The 18,246-nt window shown below is 46.5% G+C and overlaps 1 protein-coding gene across 8 annotated transcripts in view; it reads left to right on the plus strand.

Annotated features, from left to right (window-relative positions):
• sp3 (phosphatidylinositide phosphatase spermathreecae) overlaps positions 1–18,246 on the plus strand; it is a 151,893-nt gene that overhangs the window by 57,764 nt on the left and 75,883 nt on the right. For all 8 annotated transcript variants that reach the window (XM_089578130.1, XM_089578133.1, XM_089578132.1 and 5 more), the window contains 2 exons: positions 8,268–8,504; positions 16,385–16,456. In XM_089578130.1, the coding sequence (XP_089434256.1) occupies positions 8,268–8,504; positions 16,385–16,456 (309 nt within the window). The remainder of the gene's footprint in view (positions 1–8,267; positions 8,505–16,384; positions 16,457–18,246) is intronic.

Consider the following 18,246-nt stretch of genomic DNA (forward strand, 5'->3'; position numbering starts at 1 on the left):
TGCTTATGTTGCGAGCTTTCGGCAACGGCACCGCTCGCGGGCGCTCCGGGCGACGAGCTCTGCTGCTGCCTGGCTGCCGTGGTCGTCGCTAGGCCTATTGACTGTTTGGCATCGAAGCTGCAGCGGCCGGCGCTTCGGAAGTCGCCTGAGCTATAATAAAAGGCTTACTCTACACATCGCTTTGCAGTCAACAGCATCATCTCACAAGAAAATAATAGTATGGTCACTTTCCGCGACTCCTTCAGCAGCGAAGCGAGCGGGCGCCAGGCGAGCCGGACCCCACGTTGGGCCAGCGGCAGCTGCGAGACGGTTGTTGCAAGAAATTTGCTCGTATCACAGTCGTTACCTTTACCAGCAGCTCGGTATTCGTCAGCGATCCTCAAAAATGACACATTTTTCACATTTCTTATCCCAGGGTTCATTATTTACGTCAAGAACACACTTTAGCTCATTTTTATGACGCTGGCAGACGGCCAGGCTGGCCGGCCGGCCGGCATGCTCGGCGTACCTCACGTTCGCACAAGAAAATACAAAACAGCCATGATACCAGACAGGATGCTTCCTAGATTCGAGCAACGACAATATGCCTGTGCAAAAGTGGATCTTTCGGCAACGACACCACCTGCGGCAACGCCGCGCAACGAACTGCGCGCTGGTCCCAGGCTGCCCTAGTCGTCGCTAGGCCTATCTGGTTTCGCACCGAAGCCTCAGCTGACGGCGCTTCGGAAGTCGCCTGCGCTATAATAAAAGGCCTACTATTCACATCGCTTTACTGCAAACTCGTCCCATAATAAAAGATATGTTCGATTTCCACGACGCCTTCAGCGACGGAGCTAGCAGACGGCAGGCGAACCGCACCAAGTAGCAGCAGCACCACCAAAGCGGCTGTGGGATGAAATTTGCTTGTATTGCAGTCATCACTTTTACCAGCAACTCGGTATTGGCCAGCGATCGTCAGAAATGATGCATTTTTGACATGCATCTATCCCACGGCTTGCTATGGACGAGAACAAACAATACTATAGTAGGATACAACTTAAAAAAAACAGCAGTTGCTAACACTGGGCCGCGGTCCGCGGCGTCCTGTATTACTGCGCTGGCCAATCGCAACAGTAAATGAAATCACCTTTTTAGTGTTTGACTATATCAAACAATCCACGTATCAAAATTCTAGAACTGATGAAGGATGGACAACTGGGCGAGTTTGTACTGATACATCGTGGGAGGGAACAGCGCGAAACAAAACGACGGACAAAGGAAGAGGACACAAAGACGAGCGCTGACTCGAAACTGAATTTTTTATTGAAAAACGAAAACATATATACATCACACTCACGTGAACAAACAGAGCAACTACCATTGGTCTAGTGGAATCAAGACCATCAAACGCACAATATGCCACGTGGTGAACTCTGAACAAAAGCACCCCTGAATCCCGAAATGAAGCAAGTCATGAATTATCTAAAAACGATACTTCTTTGTTAACTAATGCCAAAGAAGGCTGGCTGATACACTGTGATTCCTTCTTTCGTATGAAATAAGCTTCCATAATCTCCCTTGTCAATTTATCCCGGTGTCTAAACAAAATTTTAGTTTTTGTGACCAAAGGGCGGCACTTTTTCTGTTTTTTATCATTTTCCTTCCCACACTCGCGGCAATGATCTTTCAGATGAGAGTATCTGGTGTCTGATAGTGAATTAAGATGTTCCCTCAGGCGAACATTAATACATCGGCCTGTCTGACCAATGTATGAAAAGGGCAGTCATCCCCTACATTCACAAAGTAGCCCATAATCTAAAAAATGTAGCTGGTAGGTTTGAAGTCGAAGTTGTTTTTTCGGCACCTTGCAAGTTGAGCGGGCTTTGCCGGGCCATCAGAAACCGTAGTGAAAGTGTATTAGGAGTTAGTCCATTTAAATGCCGTGTTACTCACAGGTCACCGTTGGTGGAATGCGCATGCTCTGTAGTCTACGAGCTTCCACTGTCGGGCAAAAAAGTATACATTGGTCAGACAGGCCGATGTATTAATGTTCGCCTGAGGGAACATTTTAATTCACTATCAGACACCAGATACTCTCATCTGAAAGATCATTGCCGCGAGTGTGGGAAGGAAAATGATAAAAAACAGAAAAAGTGCCGCCCTTTGGTCACAAAAACTAAAATTTTGTTTAGACACCGGGATAAATTGACAAGGGAGATTATGGAAGCTTATTTCATACGAAAGAAGGAATCACAGTGTATCAGCCAGCCTTCTTTGGCATTAGTTAACAAAGAAGTATCGTTTTTAGATAATTCATGACTTGCTTCATTTCGGGATTCAGGGGTGCTTTTGTTCAGAGTTCACCACGTGGCATATTGTGCGTTTGATGGTCTTGATTCCACTAGACCAATGGTAGTTGCTCTGTTTGTTCACGTGAGTGTGATGTATATATGTTTTCGTTTTTCAATAAAAAATTCAGTTTCGAGTCAGCGCTCGTCTTTGTGTCCTCTTCCTTTGTCCGTCGTTTTGTTTCGCGCTGTTCCCTCCCACGATGTATCTAGAACTGATATTTTTTTTCTTGTGATAAGCTTCTTGTTTAGGTAACAAGAAACGTTTAAGCAGCGGACTACTTTTTCGTAGTGGAGGAATTCTGTGCGCGGAGGCTGAATGTGGGCGGAGCTTCACTGCAGACTTAAGTTGTATCTGACTATAGCGCGTTTTTCATTCGCCGGCATCAAGGCTGGCAGGCCGGCCCGGCGTGGCTCGGCCCCGAGCGCCATGAGGAGCGCGCTGTACGGCATCATGACGCTGCCGCTCTCCGCGCTCGTATTGACTATCGCTTCCCGTCGTTGCGTTTACCGCGCGTGGCTCGTCGTTGACATCCAGCAGGTTGGACGCAGGCGACGAGCTGCGATCGGTCGTTATGACGTCGTTCACAGCGGCGCGCCGCAGCGAATCGCACACACTTTTCGCACATGTGTCCCTGCCTTAAGGCTGAAATCCCATTTCGGCCCTCATCCGCAAAAGTCGTTCCTTCAGCTCGGGGTCCATAGTACGAGAGAAGCCGCAGCGACGGTTGCGAGACACAGGTGAACACAGCAGACAGCGGGAAAGCGAGCGAGCGAGCGAAAGAGCGCGTCAACCGGAAGTAAACAAACCGATCTCGTCGATGACGTATTTGTGGGCGGAGCATGGTCCCGGCCTGTAATCTTTATTTTTTTATGGTTCGCTCCGGTGTACGAGTTGAGAGGGAAAAGGCTGGTGGTCATCTTTAATAGCCATTATCTCTGGTTCCACACATGGTAGATCAAACATTTTTGCGGTAAGATGATCGATCGTTCAATGTCTATCAATACTTCGACTTCTCTTTGCCTACATGGACATCGTTTCAGGGACCCTTTAAATAATTATTCTGACATAAAAGAACTTCTAAACACACTTTCCCCTGTGGCTTTATGCCTACAGGAGACAAACTTAGGTCCGAAACAGCAGAATATCCTAAAGAAGTATAAAGTATTTCGGTGCGACCGAGAGCAGGCTAACAGGCTCTCGGGAGGTGTTGCTATTGTTGTGCAGAGTGCAGTTGCAACGCATGAAATCAAGATCAAAACCAAATATGAAGCTGCTGCAGTCACCATCCTCCATTTTAAAACCATCACCATATGCTCGGTATTCTACAGCCACATCTATCAGTAACACTTCATGACTTAGAAACACTTATACAACAGCTACCAGAGCCATATCTGGTAGTCGGTGATTTTAATGCTCACTCTGGTTTTTGGGGAAGTACACAAACAGATACTAGGGGTCATATTTTAGAAGATTTTATTCCGTCAAATAATCTCTGCCTGCTTAATACAGGCAAAAACACATACTGTTCTCCAAGCTCGGAAAAAATGAGCTGTATAGACTTGTCTTTTAGCTCACCATCTATTTTTATGGATTTTAAATGGGATGTCCTTGACAACCCCTACGGAAGCGATCATCTGCCAGTAGTGATCAGCTTGTCATCATCACCATCAATCATCCCAAGCAAACCACGTCGCTGGAAACTTCACATAGCGGATTGGGAGCTGTTTCGGGAAAAAGACTCTCTAGAGAAAATATTTGCAATCACCTTAATGTAGATGAACTAAATGAAATGATCACATCCTGCATAATTTCTGCGGCACGCCTAGCTATCCCTCAGTCCTCTGGGGTGGTTCGACACAACCACAAGGTGTGGTATGGCAGAGAATGTAGAGAAGCGAAGAAGGTGCCAAATAAAGCCTGGGGAATTTTTAGACAATACCCCACAGACGAGAACCTTGTACACTTTAAAAAGGCGAGAGCTAATGCACGTCGTATCCGTCGCAATGCCGAGACGACCTCCTGGAAAAACTATGTATCATCTATCAATAGTTCAATTACATCAAAAAAGATGTGGGAACAAGTGCATAAATTAGACAGCAAATTCTCTCCCTTTACAGTACCATTTCTAACAGCCCCAGGAACACAAACAAGTATAGATGAACAGGACAACATTTCTCTGACGTTTCAATCTCTTCACACTACACACAGTCATTCTTAAAACACAAAAACACAACTGAAAAGCAGAAACTTCCAACGACTGGCAGTACAAACGAAACATACAATACATTATTTACAATTCAGGAGATCCAAAACGTACTTTCTTCCGGTAAACAGACAGCACCTGGCCCGGATGATGTACATTATGAAATGCTTGCCCACCTGTCCGAAGCTGCTGTAGGGGCACTTTCGCAATTTTTTAACAAAATATGGGTGTCCGGAAAGATGCCAGAGGCTTGGAAAAAAGCAGTTATCGTACCGTTCTTAAAACCTGGAAAGCCGCCCACCTCCCCTAATAGTTATAGGCCCATAGCCCTTACAAGTTGTATCGCAAAATCATTTGAAAGTGTGCTCAACGTTAGGCTAATGTTCATTCTTGAATCACGTGAACTCCTTGACATCCACCAGTGCGGACTTAAAAAAGGATGTTCGACAACTGACCATCTCGTCCGCTTAGAAAACACAGTCCGAGAGGCGTTCATACACTAACAACACTGTCTGGCAGTCTTCTTTGACATGGAGAAGGCGTACAATACCACATGGAGATATGGGATTCTACGCGACTTGGCAGATCTTGGCATCCGGGGTAGGATGTTGAACTGCCTGAAGGATTTCCTGTCAGACCGGTCTTTCCAGGTGCGCCTGGGTGCAACCCTTTCGCAGAGCTTTGTCCAGGAGAACGGGGTACCGCAGGGCTGTGTCCTAAGTACCACTCTTTTTGTCGTGAAAATGAATTCCATAGCGAAAATAATTCCCAACTCCATTATGTATTCCGTGTATGTCGACGACCTTCAGATTGCTTGCACGTCCTCCAGCCTGTCAACGTGTGAGAGGCAGGTACAGGCGCGGACAAAAGTAAACGGAGCACGCAACTGTCTATTTTTCACGCGTCACCTAATTGAAATTTCCAGCAGTGGTGCGCGCATGCCGGTAGAGGAGGTTGGTGGGCTTCCTTGCAGACAAACAACGCGTCTTCATCGCCAATGGGGAAAGCGTGATTGCCCTTCGAACGCAATAGCGTGCTCCGTTTACTTATGGCCGCGCCTGTACAACTCACATTAAACAAGCTAGCAATCTTGGCAGACAAAAATGGTTCCAAGTTCTCTCCACAGAAAACAGTGGCTGTTGCTTTCTCGCTTAAAAGAGGCTTGCAGATCGATTCGAACTTACACCTAAATGGAGCCACACTGCCGGTAAAACAAGAACATAAATTTTTAGGAATAACATTTGATAAAAAACTTACATTTCTGCCGCACATAAACAACTTGAAAGTAAAGGCCTCCCGTGCAATGAATATCCTTAAAGTACTCTCAAGGAAACGCTGGGGATCTGACAGAGCATGCCTCCTTGATATCTACCGTTCTCTAGTGCGCTCATGTCTAGATTATGGGAGTATAGTGTACGGTTCGGCAAGGCCTTCATATCTCAAAAAATTAGATCCAGTTCATAATCTAGGTATCCGCCTTTCTTGTGGAGCATACAGAACGTCTCCGGTAATGAGCCTTCTTGTTGAAGCAAATGAGCCATCACTGGAAGATAGAAGAAAAGCCCTTACATGTGCATACATTCTTAGAATTAGGTCTCGAACAAAACACGTGTGCTATAAAATTGTCACAACATGCCCGTGTCAAATAATATTTACAAATAAGCCCCAAGCAACCAGGCCTTTGCTAATGCGGTTTGAGGAGATCTGCCGAGAACTTGACTTATCAGAAACTACCAAATGTTGCAGAACGTTGTGATGCATTTGTCCCTTGTTACAGTTTTCCATCAGTCTGTCATATAAGTCTGACACAATTCAACAAAAGACAAATTCCACCAGAACACATCATACAAGAGTTCCTTACACTAAAGGAAAAATATGATAGCTACATCGAGTTCTACACAGACGGATCGAAAACTACAGGTTATGTTGGAAGTGCAGTAGTGGAAGGGAACTGGGAAAAAATAGTAAGGCTTCCTCAGTGTGCATCAGCTTTTACAGCCGAGTGTTATGCTGTGTTTCTTGCTACGGAGAAAATAATAAGCAAGAGCATCGAAAACAGTATTATCTACACAGACTCCCTCAGTGTACTGAAAGCACTACAGTCCAGAAATGCAGTCATGCCATCACTAAGTAAGGTCATACATAACATAACAAGGATCGTAACACAAGGGCATAACATAAAATTATGTTGGGTTTCAAGCCATGTTGGAATTGATGGTAACGAGACAGCGGACGCATGGGCTACTCAAGCCCACAACAAGGAAATACAGAAAATAAGAATGCCACATAATGATTGTATGAAGCTAGTTCAGAGCAGACTGAGGAACAAATGGCAGAGCACATGGAATAGTCAGATAAATAACAAGCTATACTTAATAAAACCAATATTAGGAGAATGGAAATCATGCACAGCCGCCGCGGTGGCTCAGTGGCTATGGTGCTCGGCTGCTGACCCAACAGACGCGGGTTCGATCCCGGCCGCGGCAGCTGGAATTTCTTTGGAGGAGAAATTCTAGAGGCACGTGTACTGTGCGATGTCAGTGCACGTTAAAGAACCCCAGGTGGTCGAAATTTCCGGAGCCCTCCACTACGGCGTCTCTCGTAGCCTTAGTCGCTTTGGGACGTTAAACCTCATAAACCAACCAACCAAATCATGCACACATCAGGAACGGTTTTTTGAAGTTCTTTTATGTCGTTTACGTATTGGACACACACCTTACTCACAACTTTCTACTAACAAAACAAGACAAACCTACCTGTGAAAAATGCGGAGATGAACTGACAGTAACTCATATCTTAATCTCATGCATAGAGCTTGAAACACTCAGAAACAAGTTTTTAACCCCGTTTTACAACCAGCACATCCCTTTTCATCCGTCATTGATTTTAGGTGAAGAAGCTCTTATTGATAAGTCAAGCACTTTTAACTTTTTAAAAGAAGCCAATGTACTCTCGAAACTCTGAATAATGGTCAGTTTTTTACAACTTGCGAATTTTTTTCGAACCACACCTCAGCCACCCTCTCGTCGTGAGAAGACGGCTGAGGTCACTATTCCATCGGTTGGGGACCTTGAGATCCTTGCACAGCCAAGGATGGCTGCTGAGGTTGCCAACCCTTTTTAAAGCATTTACCATAAGTCTCTTTTAAAATTTTGTCTTATATTTTTACTAGGTTGCACGAATTAACTTTTTAGGCCCTTTACACCGCCGTTCATTTAGACTTTAGTGTAACAGCTATTTAAAAGAATTTTCTATACCCTGAGCTTGGCGCATGATAGCCTTAGTCGCTTATGCGCCATTAAACCCAACTCAACTGAGCTTGGAATCTAGAGTGCGGTAGGTAGCAAATGTTTTGTGCACACATGTGAATGTTACACCACACAACTTAAAAGGCCGATATCATCACTCGGCCTGTGGGGTTTCAGTGGTGGGCTGCTTGTCCTTGCTGTGCCTTGGTAGTCTCTGTTGTGTGGTTGTCCTTCAGACGGGTGTGCTGCATCTTTGGAAGCACCTGCATACTTGCTTCAGTGTATTTTCTGCCTTTGAAGGTGGTCTCAATTGGTCTGTTTGTCCAGCATAGTGCCAGTGTCAGTAATGCCCTTCCAGTGTTGCTATGTGGGTGCAAACTACTTGGTGGGCTTGGATAGAGACTCTGCTGGAGTGGCGTAGCCTATTGAGACTCTACGGTTGTTGTTCCAGCACCTGTGAGTGTGGCTGGCCTGCCTTGTTGCAGGTACTATGTGAACCGGTTCAAGGACGCGTACCGACAAGCCACCATTGACTTGATGCTGGGGAACCCCATCACGGAGGACTTCGTGGCAGTCAGCCCAGAGCAGGATGGTGAGGCCCCCGTGCTTGAAATGCAGGACCAGGAGCACGTGAAGCAGCTGATTGAGCACTGCAAGAAGATGCTGATTCCTGAGAGCGAAGTGGTTCTGGGTGGGTGGGCTCTCATTGATGCGGATCCAGTGTGAGTAGCCATACTTCGGTCATAATCTTGTGTTTTGCTTTATCTTTGGTGCAAGAATTTGGAACGGTTCTGCATCAACCCTAGTACATGTAATTATGAGAGTTTGGTTTCTGTTACATTATTGCTAGGGGTGTGCGAATATTCAGGATTTCGGATAGTTTGCGTGTAGCGTTTGCTATTCGATTCACAACGTGTTTTTACTGTTGGAAGTATTTGAAACTTGCGAACATCCAGAAGTCACTTGTTTTCACATTCATTCGCCAAACTTGGTGGCATTCCAAACGGCTGTCACTAGTTACAACCTCTCGCACTTGTCAAATGAATTAACTTGTTCTCCTCTCATGGAATTGACTGCCAGCACACATTGCTGCAAGGCCTTACCTAAAAGCATTGTGCTGGCGCCGTGATGCTGTATGGCATGCACTCGCCAATCAGGAAAAAGCATGCAGTTGATGCATCGGTGATGCGAATGGGCTTCAATGCTGCTATCGTTTTGTACCACTCCGATAGGCGCACATGACAACACGACTTGTGGAGCAGAAAGGCTAAGCTTTGGCACCACTGTGTCTCACAGCATAGGTTATTGTGCACCAGGCCCATCAGCACCAAGCAGCTGCTGCGTTTCCGCCACCTACACATTCTTTGTTAATGGTATACAAAGTAAAGACCACTGAATGCCTGAAAGGCCTTGCAGGTGCAATAAATTATGGCGATGACAGCATATTCCTCAGCCTGACTACGCCCACTGCAGGGCACAGGCCTCTCCCATGTCTCTCCAATTAACCCTGTCCTTTGCCAGCTGCGGCCACTGTATCTCCGCAAACTTCTTAATCTCATCCACTCACCTAACTTTCTGCCGCCCCCTGCTATACTTGCCTTCTCTTGGAATCCACTCCATTACCATTGAGGACTAGTGGTTACCTTGCCTTTGCATTACATGCCCTGCCCAAGCCCACTTCTTCCTCCTGATTTCAACTAGGATGTCATTAACCCACGTGTGTTCCCTCACCCACTCCGCCCGCTCCCGGTCTCTTAACGTTGCACCTGTCATTTTTCTTTCCATAGTTCGCTGCATTGTCCTTAGCTTAGGCTCATCCCTTTTCACTAGCATCCATGTTTCTGCCCCATAGGTGAGTGCGGGTAAGATACAGCTGTTGTACACAAGAGAAAAGTATACAACAGCTGTATATAACAGCAAAAAAAGCATGTGTTTTTAATTTATGCTACCTATTCTGAACTGTTCGATTTGATTCGCAACCAAATTTATTATTTGTATTCAACCAAAAATTTTATATTCTCGTGCCTCTAGGTATTGCGTCATGTTTTCATGAGTTGAAATGAGGTCTACTTTTTTATTCATTACTTGATTGCAGCCAGGGCTGGATCTTCATGCAGTTGCAGGGAAGGGAGGCAGAGTGTTCTGTTTCTGAGGGTTTTCTCAGTGCCTGAATGTCCCCATTGTGACAAGGATAGAGACACCTTCTACTAGGCTTAGCAGCAGCCCTGTGTAGAGGCAGTGAAGCTTTTTGCCCAGTCTGGTTTTTCGCGGCTGGGTGACAACAACTGTAGTGGTTTCACAGGAGCAGCAGGACATAGGCCAGGATGAGGGCATCTGGAGTAATATATCTCAGAGAAACTCAGACAACACGGAAGGAGACTATGTTTAAAGGGCTTTTGGAGGTGAATTTTTTCATTTTTTCCACTTAAAGGCCTACTTGACCGAAATTTTTCAAACCGTAAAAAGGTTGTTTTTCCATAGTACACCCCCTAATATGCTACCCGCAAAACATTAAGCTCCAGTTTCAAGCAGTTACAGTGCCAGAGGTACGCAAAAATCGGAATTTTCAATACCGAAACTGGAAAAACGGCCGCCATTGCTGCCCGCCGGAAGTGACGCATGTTTGAGACTGGAGTCCGGAAAGGTTCGAAGCGTCTGCTCGTTGCGGCTCGTGCAAAGCATTGGTACCAGTAGCGCGTGCAGCACTTTGTGCGGTAAATACTGGTTATATGTGAAAACACACATCTTAAAATGGCTGAAACGCCCTAGAAAAAGTTTTAAACGTGTTTTATTTGCTGTAGTAGACTAGAAAACTCCTGGCTCAACCTTAGCGAAGATGATCGCGCCGCAGTGCTAGTGAGCGCTGTTTGCCTGGCAGTATTCGATTACAGCTTGTGCAAAGTTCGGGCATAGCGGAGGAAGGAAGCATATCCAAATGGAGGCCAAGTAGAAGTGCTTGTATTATCAAGTCGGCTTTTTTGAGCACGTGCCAACAGCACATGTGCCCTCTGCTATGCGTGCAATATGGTTGTTGTCTTGATAAAAAAAAATGACCTGCCTTCTCCTTTTCGTTCTCATTTTTCTCCCCCGTAGAAAGGTATTTCTGCCTGTGCATAGAAATTTGCAATAGGTTGGTTTATTGGTTTATTGGGGTCTAATGTCCCGAAGCAACTAAGGCTGTGAGGGACGCCGTAGTGAAGGGCTCCGGAAATTTCGACCACCTGGGGTTCTTTAATGTGCACTGACATTGCACAGCACATGGGCCTCTAGAATTTCGCCTTCATCGAAATTCAGCCACCGCGGCCGGGATCGAACCCGCGTCTTTCGGGTCAGCAACCGAGCGCCGCAACCACTGAGCCACCGCGGCGGGGCAGAAATTTGGAATAGGTGCTGTGATCGCGAGGTAGATCAATAAAAACAGCTTGATGTCTAAAAAGGGACCAAGAAAATAAATTGCTGCGTTAAGCGAAAGAATATGCCAGAAGCAAAATTTGTGTTGCAAAATATATATATATTTTTTGCTTCGAGGACCGTGGCATCAGTGCGGTGCCGATGGTGGGCTGGTTCATCTTAAATTTGCGCGCCTCGGTCGGGCAAGCCACTGCGCGTTGCGAAATACATGCCGATTCAAATGAACAAAAACTTATGCGCTTCGTTCATTACTGTATTTACTTAGAACCACTTAAAGCCAGTGTACTGCAGGGACGGAAAAGTTTTTCTTATCTTTTCAAACCACACAGCTGGGTAGAACGACGTGGTTGCCGGACCCCAGTCGACCGTGTATGCCCACCGCGCAAACTAATTACCGTAGGCAGTGTGTCTGTATCGACTGAGTAATAATGCAGAACATATAATCAAAATTGCATGTTGTCTTCCTTTGAAAATATTATCATTCAAATAACATGCGTTCAGTTCTATGAGGTCTTGGAGACGAGCCTTGAATGGTAACGCTGAAGCTTAATTCCTGTAATCAAGCTCAAATATAAACGGCGTGAGGCAGTAAGAAATTCGACGTTTTCAGTAATGCACATGTGGCCTTCCAGGATTTTCAGCCCGGCCTGCGAATCTTCGAGGCAGCAGATACACTCGGCGAATGACGGCATTATTGCGCCCTGGGCAGAGTTTGTGGGAATCCTGGCTTTTCGCCGTTGCCTTTGCGCGGCTGTGCCGGCTTCCCGCGTTGTTTCTCCTCTTTCCCTTGCTCCCGCCTCAGGCGGTGGAGAGGCGGTTAGGTGACTAATCACTGTCATTTGGCCACAGCTCCGCCCCGGCTCCCAAACGGCCTTTGCCATTGGGGCCTTTTGGCGGGATTTCGGGACCCGCTTGGGCGGCCGCGCACCTCGCGACCGTCCGAGCGGGGCCCAGGGAGAGATCCCTCCGAGACAGCGTAAGGTGCGTACGCTACTGTTTGTCCGTGCCGACCTTTGCCGTTCGGACCAGTGCTTACTCGAGCTCGCCCGCACGTGTCCTCTGACCTGCAGCGGCTCGAGCCTGTCCAGCGGGGTCCAGCGACCTCCGACAGGCGTACCTTGCGTTGATTGCCCAGTCTCTCTCGCAACCGGCCCAACGGTCGACACGAGAGGGAGATCACAGCACTGCCGCGGGGACTTTCTCCTGCAGCGGCGTGCTAGCGGCGCGCATTGCTCGAGTCGCTTCGTGCGCGCAGCGGAGCCTTGCTCCTCGCGCGCCCCCGGGACGGGGTGACGGTTGAGTGTGTGTGCACTGCTGAAGGACGACGTGAATAAACGTCTCCTTGGTGAACTTGGAGGCCTATTTCTTTGAGGCGAATCGCTCTCCTCCCAGCGGAGGTTGAGTGCACCGCATCGGTGTCCCAGTGGTGTGTGGTGACGGTTATCGGGGCCCTTGGCTCGCGCGAAGCTCGAACCCGCGGTGGTTGGTGGCCTGTGTCCATGCAGAAACCCACAAGTTGTACCTGCAATAAACGCGTGCATGTCGATTCCTTTTCAGACGAAGCAGACCTCTCCTTAGACTTTTGCCTGGTGTAAACAACATGACGTCGAATGAGCAAAGCCGTCCTCTTTAGCTTCTGAACCGGCTAAGCTAGCTTGTGGCGAGCGGTCCCCCGTCCTCTTTATTCTCCCGATTAGAGACGCCTTGAAGCCTTTCTTCTCCGAGTTATAACCCTCTTGGTTCGTGGCATGCTTTGCCGATCGGGCCAGAAACACGTACTATCGCGCTCAATATGAGTTGCAACGCGCGGTCATCGACCGGGGCTCGTTCCGTGGTGTGCCTCCTCCAAACAGTTGCTCGGAATTCTGGGAGAAACTGCTGTTCCAGGAAACAACAGCACCCCTGCTCAGGAAAAAGTTTCTCCCAGAATTCCGAGCGATTGTTTGGAGGAGGCACACCACGGAACGAGCCCCGGTCGATGACCGCGCGTTGCAACTCATATTGAGCGCAATAGTATGTGCTCTGACACATGGTGTAGACCGGGACAGGTCTATTGACAAAGCCACAAAAGGGGTTAGCGCGAGGCCGAAGCGTCAGTCACCCACCATTGTCTTTTTTGAAGAAGAGAGGGGAAAGCACGTTAAAACCTGAGCTCCAGACAGCTGACACCAGCTTTCGAGATGGGGGGGTGAAGGGCAGTGGCCAAGAGGTATACATAGTGCTTTTCGCATTCTTCGTATTCCTTTTCGCGGCCACGCACTTCGTCGACATGATGCCAGCAGTTAACATTTCTCGCAAACCATCCAGTTTCGCGATGAAACCAGCCAGAAACGCGCCAGAAGAAGGGCTTACAAGGGGCGCGCACTCACTTCCGAACGCCTGAAACAGGCGAGCCGGCGATGCTGGTGTCTCAGTTGTGCGTCATTTCCGGTCAGGTTTGTTAGTTCTCCAGCACACCGCTAGAGGACTGCGTCGTCTGCTACAGAGGTGTTTGAACGCTTGTAACTTAAATTCTAGGCGCTTCAGAGCCCTAATGTTAAATATAAACATTGCTCATAACATGCACACTATATCCTGCTCAAAATTAGCCGGAGTAAACTTTCGGTCAAGTAGGCCTTTAATGAAATTAGGCATGCTTAATGGAATGCCCACTGAATGCTTCAGTACAAAATTTCACTGAAATCTCTTGAGTAGTGTTGACAGTATATATTTTTGGTCAAATGTTTAGGGGAATCCCCCAATGTGGAGTAGATTTGTAATAAGGGAGTAATTACTCATTGGCATCCACCCGAGCGCAGCCATACGGCTACAAAGGAAAGCTATACAGCTTTCTCAGAAACTTCGTAGTTAAAGAAAAATTCGTCCTGGCCCGGACCAGGACGAATTTTTCTTTAACTACGAAGTTTCTGAGAAAGCTGTATAGCTTTCCTTTGTAGCCGTATGGCTGCGCTCGGGTGGATGCCAATGAGTAATTACTCCCTTATTAGTATATATTTTTATGCGCTTCATTGCTATACCAAACTTGCAGAAAGCCTGTCATAGCAACACTACACGGTAGGATTCTGCAATCACTTTTTAAGTTTTACCCAAAGGAATGGTTGATGCTGAGGCATTCTCCAAATATTTTAACAGCCTGATAGTTTTCTGCACAGAATCTCATATCCACGCTTGCATAATGCACTCATCATTGTCATGAAAATTAGTGACAAAATAAAAAATAAGTAATAAAAATACAAGAACGTCACAGCATAAGAAATTTACGAAATGCCACAAACTGCATAAAAATCCATGAAGCCATTGTCGTGCTGCGCTTTCTCCAAGCAGAGCAGTCAGGTCAAAAAGCACTTTGAGAAAACTGGCATTTTCACGGAGATCTCGGCCTGTTTTTTGCTACCTGTGGTCACTTAAAGTCACTTCTGGGCTGTTGTCGGGAAAAATTTTTGGGGATATGACTAAAAAGGCCTTGTGATGCGAAATGTAGTTTTTTCTGAAATTCAATTTTTTTTTTTTTTTAGATTTTTGTGATTTAATGGGGGGGGGGGGGGGGGGGCTTTCAAATGGACTGCTAAAAATGGACTTTTTCTTGATTTTGTGCCATCTCAAGGCCTTAAAGGGATACGGAGGTGGAATTGAAGTTGGCTTGTATTGATAGAATCCCAGCTCCTAACCACAAGAGCACCACTCTTTCTGAAAACAAAGCTCTTGTAAGGTAGAAAAGAACAAGAACTAAAATACAGGTATCGCTGCCGCAGACCGCTGTCGCAGGTACAAGCGTGATGACGAAAAGACACCACAGATCTCTGAGGCTGATGAAGGTGAATGAAGGTTACGTGTTGGATCGATACTGAAGTATATGAGTTTTATTTTTAAACTACTAGTGCACTTTTGTCGCGTGAGGAAGACTGAAAAAAGACAGCCTGAATGTTGGAAGTCAAAGTGGTGCTACAGGCGGCCAGCTGAGTTTTTAGGGGCACTTCACGGCCATGCGTGCCTGCGTGGTTTCATTACGCGCCTCGGTTTACAAGGGCAGCAGAGGGAGTGCTCCTCGGACGAAGTGCATGCCACGGCACGCAACTGCGACAGGAAGAAAGAGCTGTGCACAGCCGCCAGTGTTCCGTGCGCCTCCACATTAGCAGGTGCACCGCTCGGCATGTTCACTTCGTCAGCGTACCAAGACGCTGGGCTGCACTGCCAGCCCTACGAGGACTACCATTACAGAATTTAAATATGCCCTCACGTATACCAGTCGCTACACATCAGTCGTGACGGTGGCTCGGCGGTGAGAGCGACGCTGCCGACTCATCGGCGCTAGGACTTTCCTTGCCAGACCTCAGCCCTCGAAAGCATGGCACACTGTGGGGGGTTGATGTTGCTGAATGCACACCATAGTTCTCACAAGTGTGAGAACTTGGTTGTTGGAATCATGATCCATTGTAATGGCTGATAGAGGCCTTCGACATCCAGCTGGCAGTAGTTTTCATTTCAGCTGCTGCTAGGTGGGAGCACAGCGCTCGCTGCCAGCAGTCACAAAGTCCTTGTTTCCGTTAGCGCCGCTTTATGTTACAAACTCTTGTCCTATTTCGTCATCAGAGAGTCCCGAGTTTGAATCGTAGCCGTGGGAAAAGGTTTTTCAAGTTGGAATCCAAATTTCTTGGCCTTAAATTCAGTGGCAACAAATGCCCAACTATCGGATTGGTGTCTCTGACCCTGACCTGAGCTCTTTTGATAGTCTAAGGGGGCCCCTTGCTCTTGTCCTAATGTGATGAGCTTTCTTGCACTTGCAGCTTGATTGTACAGTCTTTGTCAAAAGTAACCAGGCTGCACGTTTTTTTCTTCTCAGTCGTACATTGAAGCTACTGTGCCAGCCCTCAAGCTCTAAATCTCTGTATGGGAAAGGAGAACCCCTGTTCTCACCTTCAAAGAACTTTTTGATCGTTAGGGAAGCCGTGAGGGCTCTGTTACGCGAATGAGAAGCAAACCATGGAGCCTGGTTACTTTTGACAAAGACTGTACAGCTGAGAGCACCCTAAGGCGTGGGGTGGATGTTACTTCAAAGAGTGGAATGTACCATGTTTCTGCTGCCCAGGAAGTGCCAAAAGCAAAAAGCTGTTGCACGTTCTTAGCAGCTGATCTTGCAGTGGGGCTAAACTTTGAAAATGTCGGTTTGATGATGTTGAGTGTGCACATGCAGCACTGGTGATCCTGGACAGGCTGACATGGACTCCATACTGGTGCTGACCAAAGATTCATACTATGTGGCCGAGTGCGTATCATTACTCTTTCTGGCTGATGTTTTGGGTCTTTTAATTTTTTCCAATATATTTTACACGAAATGTGATGATCCACCTTAGTAGTAACACAAGGATCTTAAGGATGACACAAAGAATGAGGCGATGAATATCGTTCTTTGTGTTGTCAATGTTGTGCCTTATTCTAATCAGTGCTCAGATGGAAGACGACACAAAGAATGGGACACTTGTGTTTGTCGTTTCATTCTTTGTGTCGTCTATGTCGTGCCTTATCCTAATTAAGTATGCAGCATACAAGGTGACAAACACAGGTGTCTTGTTATTTGTGTCATTAGTAGTGCTTTAAAAAGGGCTAGTTGGTCTTTCATTATTATAGGGGAGCGCTTATTTATTTATTTACTGAACAGAACTTGAGAACAGACGCAAACAAGGGTTTTGTTTTGTCTGTTTTGTCTGTTCTGAAGTTAAGCGCTACCCTATAACAATAAAGTTTCATAAGTGTTGTGCCTTACCCTACTTAAACGTGCAACATAGACAGGTGGAACATAGATGACATAAAGAATGCGATGACAGGCGTCTTGTTCTTTGCGTCTATATCAGGCCTTATCCTAATGGGTAGGTGCTTTTCTGAAGACAGCGCTAATCATGGGAAAATTGTCGAAAAATTACCTGCTAGGTCCATAACGTAAGAGTAGCGCAAAACCAGGACGACGGACACAAGGGGAGAGAACACACACCAACAACACAGGCGCTAACTTCCGACTGACGAAGAAAACCAAACCCAACCAAGTGAACGGAACCTGAGCAAAAGTGTTGTTGGTGTGTGTTCTCTCCCCTTGTGTCCGTCGTCCTGGTTTTGCGCTACTCTTACGTTATGGATCAATACCGACTTGCCCAAATTTCCACCCTGGTGAATCATACCTGCTAGGTACTTTCGGTTCTTACTGTGCTTGTCTGTTATATGCTGGTATCATTTCTTTTATTGGTGGTGCGACCATGATGCATTATCTATTCATTTTTTTGTGTTTTGGGCTTGCATGGCTGTTTGCCATGAGAAAGCAGCAGCCATGGTTAAGAGGGAGTGCAGGGCTTCTGCAGCCCACCTGTATCAGCTCAGTGACTGCAAGCGCGAACCGGAACGAGAAACGCCCTTCGCCCAGCAGCAGTAAGCAGCGCAGACAGCAGGTGCGACACAGACCTGTCAGAATGGAGCCAGGACAACTTTTTACATCTGCTTTCGAGAAGCTTGCAGGCCAAGCGACCTCTCCAGTTCACCTAACTCATCAGAATATCTGTTCGGCCACAGCGCTGAGGGTATCTGCATTTTCGAAATTCTAAAAACTTTTATGGATAGTACTTACGGTGGGCTACACACCTCTCAATAAATAAGGAGACTAATGGTAATAGTTGAATAGTTAACTAAAGTCAGCATTAGTTAACCAGTCTACTAGTTAGTACATTTTAGCTGTAGTTAAAAAGTTAACTAAAGTCAGCATTAGTTAACCAGCATACTAGTAAGCACACTAGTGAGTTAGGATTTGAAATATTCACTTTGAAAAGATCCAAGAAAATTACTGTTTGCTTTCAATTTGCTTCGAACCGAAAGCCACTATTCGCACAGGCTTTGTAGAAAGCATGTCTGAGCATACCGGATTATCTTTTTTTAGCCTTTACAGGTTTTTATTTAAAACCATGAGACATAAATCGGTGTGGTCTGCGCAGGTGGATTGTACAGCTAAAGGGGATTTAAGATAGAGCTCAATTTACGGACATTTAATTAACTAATGCTAACTAATCATCTTTA

Source organism: Amblyomma mixtum, chromosome 3, assembly GCF_055824585.1.
Source record: "Amblyomma mixtum isolate Tamu chromosome 3, ASM5582458v1, whole genome shotgun sequence".
In the NCBI taxonomy this organism is placed as follows: domain Eukaryota; kingdom Metazoa; phylum Arthropoda; class Arachnida; order Ixodida; family Ixodidae; genus Amblyomma; species Amblyomma mixtum.